Raw genomic sequence first — 10,687 nt, 5'->3', positions numbered from 1 at the left:
GGTGACGTGGCAGACCAGATGGCACGAAACCACTTCATCCGGGCCGTCAAAGACAGAGAGATGATCATGACCATCTCTGGCAAGGAGGGCTTGCCCAAAAAATGGGAAGATGTCATGACTGTGGTCAAGAAATACGCCCAGACACAGCGGTCACTCGAACCGCATGTGGCAAAGGCAAAACCCAAGCCGAAACATCCCAACAAGGGTCCAAGCGTAACAATAAACGCAATCGGGACGTTGGAAATCGCGATATTTCCAAACCATACTTCCCACAAACCAACACGTTCGACCCAAAGAACTACAACCCCGCCCGAGACAATCGGGCGTCCAAGAAAGAATCTTGGGACCGCAACTGGACCGAGATCACCATGTCGCCAAGTGAGGTCCTCCTTGCGGACCCACAGTTCTTGCGACCGGCCCAACCAATGAAGTTCAAGAAAAATCAGGACCGCACACTCTACTGTGAGTACCACAAGGACTCGGGCCACACCACCAACAGCTGCATCAGTCTCCGACTGGAGATTGAGCGCGCCTTGAAGGAGGGGAAACTGCAACATCTTTTGCCAGGTGGGCAAAAACCCACCAAGCGCATTACCCCTCACGGCGAAGGTACCTCCTCCGGGAAGCGAACCATGCACGTGGCTTCCGCCCACATGATCCACGGAGGCAAGGGCAGGCCGCGAAAAGCGGCAAGAAGGCCGGAATGTGACTGGAAGGACGAGCAAGTCGTCTTTCCAAAAGTTCGAGGCGGACCGCGCGATAGGCGCGCCGTCGTCATTTCTGGCCAACTAGCACACTACTGCATCGAGCGTCTATTAATCGACCCGGGCAGTACATCTGATATAATCTACGAACAATGCTTCAACCAGTTCGACCAGGAGGACAAAGATCGGTTGCAAGCAGTAGATTACCCGTTAACCGGGTTCGCAGGGGAAACGGTCTTTCCCCTAGGCCAGATTACTTTTCCTGTGCGTCTTTCCAGCGGAAACCGCACACGGACAGAGGAGGTAAACTTCATGGTTTTACCTCACACCTCCAGATATGACGTACTCCTCGGGAGAGAATCCCAAGGAGATTTCAATATGATTACGTCGGTCCCCCACTCTGCGGTTGGTTTCCCAACCGAATCGGGGGTCGCGATAATCTATACCCGCAGGGACGTCATGATGTCGGACGAAGTACGTCCGACCAAGGTCGCAAGGCCCACCCCCAATGACCAACCAGAAAAATGGGTTCTCAACGCGAGATACCCAGAACAAAAGGTCACATTGGGTCACGCCTTGTCCCCGACCACCAAAGCGCAATTAAAGCAGCTCCTCTTCAGGAACCAAGACATCTTCGCGTGGACACCCGCAGACATGACCGGGGTCCCACGTGATATTGCGCAACATCACTTGAATACCATGCCAGGTATCAAGCCAGTGATCCAAGCCCAACGCCACCTTGGGTCAGCTAAAAATCAGGCGATGCAAGAGCAGATCGAAGAACTGCTCTCCGCAGGCATCCTGCGGGAAGTCAAATACCAGACTTGGTTGTCCAACCCAGTCATGGTAGAAAAACCGTCCGGGGGCTGGCGCATGTGCGTCGATTACAAAGACCTTAACAAAGCCTGCCCCAAGGATTGTTACGCGCTTCCAGAAATCGACGAAAAGGTCGATAATCTCGCACCATTCAGGTGGAAGTGTTTCCTCGATTGCTACAAAGGATACCATCAAGTACAAATGGCAATCGAGGATGAAGACAAAACGGCATTCCGGACTCCTACCGGAAATTACTGCTATACAAAAATGCCGTTTGGGTTGCGCAACGCGGGCTCAACCTACCAAAAGTTGATGAACGACACTTTCCGCGGCCAAATAAGCAAAAGTGTCGAAATCTACATGGACGACCTGGTCGTCATGAGCATGGAAGAAGATACCATGCTCACAGATATCGAAAGAACATTCCAAACTCTGCGAAGCGTTAACATAAAGCTCAATCCAGGGAAATGCTCGTTTGGAATGGAAGAAGGCAAATTCCTTGGGTTCATCGTGACTAAAGATGGATTCAAGGTGAACCCGGAGAAGGTCCAGGCGATCGAGCGCATGCCATCGCCCTCATCGATGAAGGATATGCAACGGCTAGCCGGCAGGCTAGCGGCACTCAACAGATTCTTAGCCAACCACGCAGCTAAGTCTTATCCGTTCATCAAGACACTGCGGAGCTGTTCAAAGAAAGAACAATTCCAGTGGACCGCAGAGGCTGAACAGGCCTTTCGGGAAATGAAGGAGTGTTTGATACAACTCCCAACTTTAACCGCACCACGCAAAGATGAGCCACTCATACTATACCTATCCGCCGCGGACAACGCGGTGGGTGCGGTACTAATTGTGGAGCGAAAGGGGGTTCAAACACCCATCTACTACATCAGCAAGATGCTCAACGACCCAGAGACGAGGTACTCAATAATGGAGAAATTGGTGCTAGCACTAGTGCACGCTTCAAGACGGTTGCGACGCTACTTCGTAAACCACGTCATCACAGTGCTAACCAATTACAGGATCGGCCCGATCCTCTACAAACCCGACATCTCTGGGCGATTAGCGAAATGAGCCATCGAGCTGGGCGCGCACACGATACATTATAAACCGCGCCCCGCGATTAAAGGCCAGATCTTAGCTGACTTCGCCGCCGAAGTACCGGTGAATCGCATCCAAGAATGCGAAGAAGCACAAACTCCTGCACCAACGCCACCCTCCTCAGAAACATGGGCACTCTTCACAGATGGTGCCTCCAACGATGAAGGAGCGGGTGCAGGTCTGCGACTCGTCAGCCCCGACGGCCAAGAACTCACATATGCAATCCGCCTCGAATTCAAAAGCGCAAACAACGAGGCAGAATATGAGGCTCTGTTAGCGGGGCTACGTTTAGCAGTCAAAATCGGCGTGCAACATCTGGAAGCCCACGTCGACTCTTTGTTAGTTGCAGGCCAAGTACGCGGCGATTATGCCGCAAAGGGGGATATCATGATCCTCTACCTCGAGCAAGTCCTGCAACTAAAATCCAAATTCGCTTCATTCAATATTCGCCATATTAATCGAAGCGAGAACAAGTCCGCAGATGCACTATCAAAACTTGCATCTACCAGCTTCCAACACTTGGCAAAGGAGATACGCATCGAAATCCTGCAAAATCCTTCGGTACCCCTGCGCCAAGTAAACGTCATTCAATACGGTTCAACATCATAGATGACACCTATTATCGCATATTTACAATCTGGTGTGACTCCCGAAAGCAAATCAGAAGCACGCAAACTACAATACAAAGCGTGCCATTATCAGATGGGAGACGGTATCTTATACCGCAAGTCATACCTCGGGCCACTACTACGATGCGTCAACCCCCAGGATGCCACATACCTCATTCGAGAGATACACGAGGGCATATGTGGCATACACGCTGGACCACGCATGTTAGTGGCCAAAATCATGAATGCCGGGTATTACTGGCCCGGCATGCACCTGGACGCCGTCAAAGAGTTGCGCAAGTGCATCGACTGTCAACGTCATGCTCCAAAAACCTTGCGGCCAAAAAACAACTTAGTCCCCGTCACAACCGCATGGCCCTTTCAGAAATGGGCAATTGACGTTGTGGGACCTTTCCCTGACGCTCCAGGTGCGGTTAAATTTATCATAGTAGCGGTCGATTACTTCACCAAATGGGTAGAAGCAAAACCACTCGCCTCAACCACTGCTATGATAACCAGAAAGTTCATTTGGGAACACATCATCTGCCGTTTCGGATTACCAATGTGCATTGTCACCGATAACGGCACCAACTTCGCTGCCGACGAATTTCAAAAATGGCTAGAGGAACTACACATTGAGCACATATTCTCCTCAGTCGCACACCCGCAAGGGAACGGCCAAGTCGAGAGTATCAATAAAAGCCTAGTCGAAGGGATCAAGGCACGGTTGGGAACGGCCAGGCGTGGCTGGGTCGATGAACTCCCAAGTATCTTATGGGCTCACCGCACAAGCCCAAAAACAAGCAATGGGGAAACACCCTTCAGCCTAGTCTACGGTTCAGAAGCGGTGATCCCCGCAGAAGTCGGTCTCCCCTCTCCTAGAATGTTGGCTATTGAAAAACTAGACAACAACATGGAACGCAGGATCGATTTGGACCTCTTGGAAGAACGGCGCGAAAACGCTGCCATCAACGAGGCCAAATATAAATCCAAACTTGAAAAGTACTACAACGCGCGCGTCCGCGTTTGTACTTTCAACCCAGGAGACTACGTCCTACGCGACAATGAGGCATCTAATGCCGAGCGCCCAGGCAAACTCGCCCCCAAGTGGGAAGGACCCTACCTCATCAAAGAGGTCTTAGGGAAAGGCGCGTACAGATTGCAAACACTAGAAGGCGAACCTATCGCACGCACATGGAATGCACAACAGCTTCGACGCTGTTATATGTAAGCCATGTTCTTACATTTCTCTATGTAACCTATCGGGCCGCAGGCCATTTGCAAATAAATAAATAAGCAATTCTCTACATTATTGTTCGTTATTACTATTACAAATGCGTGTTCCACTTTGCGGTATCCCAAAAACAGATTGGCAAAATCTTCATTCGTGATACCCATACAAAGTGGTAACCACACACAAATATTGTAATAGGCCAGCAAAAGGCAAAAAGACTTGTATGTTTTATCCGGCCGGATACACAAGTTTTTGTTAAACACTTAACACAATTCCTGAGCCCAAAAAGGCAAACAATGGAATTGACGCGGACTCATACGACAAAGGTATGGAGTACACTCGACCCCATTCACAAATGGGTAGAGTTCCGGTAATATAAGCTTTTACAAAGCTTAAGCAATTCTAAAACCCTCACACGGTAAATAACAGAATTGATGCATACCCATACAACAAAAGTATGGAGTATACTTGACCCCGTTCATAAATGGGTAAACATTACGCATACACACGTTCAGACATGCAAGAATTAAAACACTTGTACAAACTGAACAAAGAAACTTTATATTCAAAAAATTCAAGTATCCACATGATGCTTACGGAATTTACATAAAGTTCCTATTTTATACAAGAGGAATACAAAAAGGAGGCACACTCGCCAACCTAAACCCTATTTTGTACCACTGGTACCCGCGTCATCTCCGGCACCACCAGCGGGTTCTTCCTCTTCCACATCAGGGTAAAGCATCCGCAAGCGGTCAACATAGTCCGCAACCTCCAAACACTCGTCCAGCTCCCCTACACAGGCAAGGGGCGTGTCATAAAAGGAGGCTACGGCCGCTTTCAGACGACCCTCGGTATCCACATCACGGAACCCGGATGCCTGATCAGTATAACCGCCTGCGGATAATACATTGATATGCCCAATGCAGCGGTTATAACCAGCCTTGAAGCCAGCATCGCGCGCGCGCTCCTTAACCAGGTCCAAACCAGATGAGGTCTCAGGAGCATTCATGATAGCCTCGACAATCTACAATAAAAAGATCATAAGTCTTAAATGCTAATCCAAGCAAATGTAAAGGCAATGGATACTTACACGCGCGATGCCGTGAGTCCGCAACCACTCACGGTCAGCTTCCAGTTGGTTAAAAGAGGACACCAAGGCATCCTTGGCCTCAGCAGCAGCTTCGGCCCGCTTCTCCGCAGCAGACACGCGGGCAGTAAGGTCTGTAACTGCGACCTCCCGGGCCTGAACCTCAGCCTGTTACAAGAACAGCAAACAGTTCACTCGGTGAATATTTTCAAAACAATAAAGACGAAAGCAACAACGTTAAAGAAACGTACCTGCAGGCTTTCAACAACTTTGCCTAAACGAATGCGCTCCGCATTCGCCTCTTCAAGAGCCTTAGAAGCACGGCTCTCCTTCTCTGCGGCCTCTTCATGGGCCTTTGAGGCACGAGCCCCGGCTTCTTTGGCCTCTTCAAGGGCCTTCAAGGCGTCGGCCTTCGCCTGCAGCGCTTTCACAGAAACGGCCTCAGCCGCAGCCTTCTCCTGGCTCAAGGTAGCATTCGCTGCCTTGGCATTTGTCAGCTCCTGCCGAGCATGAAACAGAATGTCATTCTGCTTAACCCACGATGCATTCCATTTCTTGCGCTCATTAGACAACTTTTTCATTCCAACTCTTGCGCTCGTCAGCAAGAAGTTTAGCAAGGGTACGCACCTGTTTTAGCTGGGCAGCGGCAGCCCATTCCGAAGTCTGCTTCTGCTTCTCAAAAGCAGCTTTATCCTTCTCGAGCTGCTCCGCACCCGCACGAGCAACCTCGACCAACTTCTCTGCTTCCGCCCGCATACGAGCAGCCTCCTCCTCGCGGCGGCCCAGCACCTTATAATCTTCCAAAATGGCATTAGCCACGATGGAAGTACCTACCAGCATTGACGAGAGCTGGTTTACACGCAGCTCTCGGGGTGCGGCACGGGCACGCTCAACTTCAAAAGGGGTGCCCAGACCACCCAGAATCTCCTTGCAGGCCGCAGGGTCATTTGAGATATCATCCCCCTGCATATCAGTCCAGGGGGGTCGGTGATACACCATACTGCGACCCGGGAGTATGTGCGGTAATAATACTCCAATTCAGACTCCTCAGGCTGAATTGGAGGCCCGTCATAACCCGCGTCACCAGCAGACGAGCCGCTACCCTTCTCCCCAGCAGGAGACTTCTGCGGTTCAGCATCCTGCTGCCGCACCTCAGCATCAGACTTCTGCTTACCGGCATCTGAAAACCTCAAGTTCAATCCATCACCCTCATCAGGAGAGATCAGATTGTCAGAGGAGTCCACAGTATCAAAAATCCGGTCAACAGTCGTCTCCACCGTCTTCTCCAAAGGGGGATCACGAACTGGCCCAACAAAAGGGGCCACAGGCTCCTTGGGCGCGACCGTCTCTTCGTTACACCCGCACCCGCGGCAGCGGTGTGCAGAGGAGACGCAGGGATGTCGAAAAAAGAATACCCCGCATCTCGGGATTCTGCAATACAAAGAGAGTTCAATTAGTATTTCCCACCCATGGTACAAAACAAAGAAAGGGATATACTTACCAGCAGCAACTGCAGGTTTCTTCTGCACCGGAGCAACTCTCCTGGTCTGCAGTCTCCGCCTCTTCGGTTCACCACCACCAGCAGCTTTCTGCTCTGGCCCCCTTTTCTCTCCAACAACGGGGGGAACCACAGCAGTTCCACCCGCGGCCGCACCACTACCTATAACACCCAAACCCTCAAGGGTGTCAGATACTACGACGTAATCGGTATATCCCCGAGAACAAGATTGATAGGTACCTGCGGCTTCGAAAACGGAAGCAGGGGCAGCTGAGCCTTCAACACTCCCCTTGCCACGACCCCGCACGGTCTTTTTTACCGTTTTCCTCTCCACAGTCTTTTTGGGGACGCGTTTCTCAAACTTCCCCAAATCCGCAAGGACACCTGGATTCACACAATCAACAGAACCAGTCAAAAAAAAAAAAAAAAACTAATGCCACGTAAGACGTACCTCTTGCGTCTCCCGGAACCGGGGCTTCCAGCACCGCTTTTGATGGTACGCGGAAGTTTTTCAGAATTTCAAGGTTGAAACCTTTCTTCAGCTCAACCGCGATCAGTTCAACCTGGCCCTTGAAATCAGGCTCAAACATCCTCCACAAGCCAACCGCATCCGCTGATACATGCATGCAGTTATTACAAAGGCTTAGGAAATAAGGAAAATAACAAAGGGTAACAAGCTTACCACCACCCTGTTCCCGCAACACGGGCCTTTCCTTCCTATCCGGTCTAGAGAGCATCATCCGCAATATCCACAGTTGGTCATTATCCAACTTCTTGAGTTCAATAGGCCGCAGCCTAGAGAACCAGTCCGCGGTCTTCGCGGAAGCAACAGGAATATCTTCGTCGGAAACTCCAACATCGACATTCCTGAAAGACATGTTAGCATAGACCGCACAGGCTTTCACGTAGAAGAACCTCTTCTTCCAGCCTGTCACACCTTTAGGAGGTGTCATCAACTTCAGACTCCCATGCCTTTGAGTGAACGAGAAAAAACCGGTGTTCACCGTCAACTGGTAGAAACGCCGGAAATTCTCCACTGAAATGGGCAGGCCATGGGCACGGAATGTGTACTCAAAATTCCGAATTCGGAACATTCCGAAAGGACTAAGCTGGGAGATATGGAGGTGGTAATACTCCAATACCTCCGCCACAAACACCGTCACCAGCAACCTAAGGTTGCCGTGGGTGAAAAAATCCGCCCACAAGGTTATATAACCGGCCGGAGCATCGGCACCGGTGTCCCCCACTTGTGGGTAAGTAGCATTCCAGTCTTTGGCCATCTGAACAGTGGCCATCAGAGTTTTAAAACTACCTTTTGTCCACTTCAACACCGGTAACCCACCACCGGGAACATCAACATCATCATCCTCGTCTTCTTCCTCAGCCACTATCGGCTGTTCAGGGTTTTCACCCTCCACATTGTGTGGATTCGATGGTTCAGCCATCAAAAATATTCAAGAAACGAAAGATGGTGAACAGAAAAACTAAAAAACCTCACCGGAATTTCAGAAAAAATAGTCGGAGAAGACAGCTAGCAGTTTCTCTCTCAAACGGCAAATTTTTTGAAATTTTCGAACAAGTGAGGGGAAACCACGAACGGTTTCCCCTTATATACCCATCGCAATTAATGCGGAGGGAGAAAACAAATGATCACGTTCAAAAAGAGCGAATTATAGGACACCACGTGTCGAGCGCCGTTTCCGCTGACGGTTATCACGCGCGCGTGGCCGCCCACGCGCCTGACACAAGAGACGTTTACACTCTTCGCTACAGTGCATTTAATGCCTCGGGCAGTGCAAACGTCCTTTCATTTCAGCACATGCCAGGAAGATCTCACCAACTTCCACCAACTCACACGTGCGTCCAGCCACGTATGCAACAAAAAGCGACTACATTATCCAATTATAAGCGGCATGCGGTTTCTCTGGTATACCGCACCATAACCCATACCGCATGTCGTTTTTTAACATACCCCTAAAAATATGTAAAAACATATATCTCTACACTATAAGGGGGTATAATACCTATCCGCACGACCCACAAGCACACGTGGAATATGCGGACATGACACACACGAGCCCGTTCAGGTGTGTCAGATGCTCAGAACCAGCGTTGGCCGTTGGACTGAACCGCATCTCAGACACAGGGAACTGCATTGCCTTCATTCTCTTCAAGCTTCAAATCCCTCCTGCCCGGTTCACAACCGCAGAGGGTATATGAACACCTTCTTTAACAAAAGGAAGGAAGGGTATGCACGCGAACGCACATCAGCAACCCTGTCTCCTGAACCTTCAAGAGCTACATCCGACCCACACCCACTTCGAGCAAATGTGGTAATACAAAACCACAGACACTCACGAGGAGCTACGGACATAACCATAGCTTCCGCAGAGTGGTTGCTACGGAAGAGCCAAGCTCACTCCACATCACCGAACAACTGCTACTGCATGGCAAACTCGGTATTGGAGCGGGAAGGTAAGTGGCTCCAAAACGAACGCAGAACAGCGCTCTAAATAAACTCTCGTCGAACAACAAGCGTCCGAACAGCGGTAACAAGTCTGCTTATGACTTTGTTAACCCGATTATGGGCCGCATAGAATAAACAATGGTGGGCATATCCTTGCCTATGACCATGTTTATTTACCCATAGTATGAATATACATTGTTCGACCAAACATGGCCAACAATGACGCAACGAGGTAACCGCAAAGAACATGCGGTTACTAGAGAGCTATGACGATAAACACGAAAACCCCACAAAAAAGGGATTTTCGTCTCATAACTCGATGCTGAACATAGAGCTCGAGCAAAGCACTTGCAAGCATCAACAACTTTTGATCCCAGTCTCAAAGATTGGTCCAAAAGTTTCTTTTCTTCTTCATGCACCAATTCAACAATTGGTATGAAGACAAGCCCACCTTTAAAGGATGGGAAACCTCCACATACCTTCGAACCACCACCTCAGAGGTTGGTTCGAAGTTTGTGCAGCATTACTAACAAGGTCTCTAAGAGACCTTCGGCACAACAACAGGTGGCAGACCACCTGGTGACATAAATCGGCGGAGAATCTCGCATCCGACGAGATTCCTTCACCGATACGGAAGAGGCGTCAGATAACCCTTCCGGACCTCCAGCTTCATGTACATACCGAAAAGACCACACATGGTCTAGGATCTTCTCCAGACTCCAAACTACCTTCCAAACACCATAGTCCAGTACTCCTCCCACATACACCTTGTATGTGGCAGCAACACTAGACTGGGGGGACTTGAAGGGGTATGGTCCCAGATCTCGCGTCAGCATCGACCGCGAGTGACCATTACCCTTATCAAAACCCCCACTAGCTAACAACCCACTTGTGCCCATGCGGGAACGCATCGACACAAGGGTTGAATCCAATCTATCTAGTAACAAAGGAAGACTTACATGGAACAGGAGAACGGTAGAGTGATGCGACATAGCATCACATCTGGTGTACGAAAACGGAAGTATTCACAGCGACGCGGCATCGCACCGCGTCCAGTGAACACTTCTATCAATACAGGGCATAGAAGGAGATGAACGTAATGGTACGGCTGACACCGCACCATACGGACATTTTCGTCACGACAAGGGATGCAGGCAAAACGACGATGCGGC

At 50.0% G+C, this 10,687-nt stretch overlaps 1 protein-coding gene across 1 annotated transcript; it reads right to left on the bottom strand.

The window, feature by feature from the left end:
- Positions 1-6,072: 6,072 nt before the first annotated feature.
- On the bottom strand, positions 6,073-8,613 carry LOC118490516. Its single transcript, XM_035988193.1, has 5 exons — positions 7,731-8,613; positions 7,500-7,661; positions 6,795-7,432; positions 6,264-6,513; positions 6,073-6,077 (listed from the first exon to the last, which is right to left on the bottom strand). Exons 1-5 carry the CDS (start codon positions 8,491-8,493, stop codon positions 6,073-6,075), a joined length of 1,818 nt encoding a protein of 605 aa, XP_035844086.1. The 5' UTR covers positions 8,494-8,613.
- Between the last annotated feature and the right edge of the window lie 2,074 nt (positions 8,614-10,687).

This window comes from Helianthus annuus, chromosome 3, assembly GCF_002127325.2.
Source record: "Helianthus annuus cultivar XRQ/B chromosome 3, HanXRQr2.0-SUNRISE, whole genome shotgun sequence".
Classification (NCBI taxonomy): Eukaryota; Viridiplantae; Streptophyta; class Magnoliopsida; order Asterales; family Asteraceae; genus Helianthus; species Helianthus annuus.
Note: the sequence above shows the minus strand (reverse complement) of the source record. Positions and strands in the feature narration are given on the sequence as shown.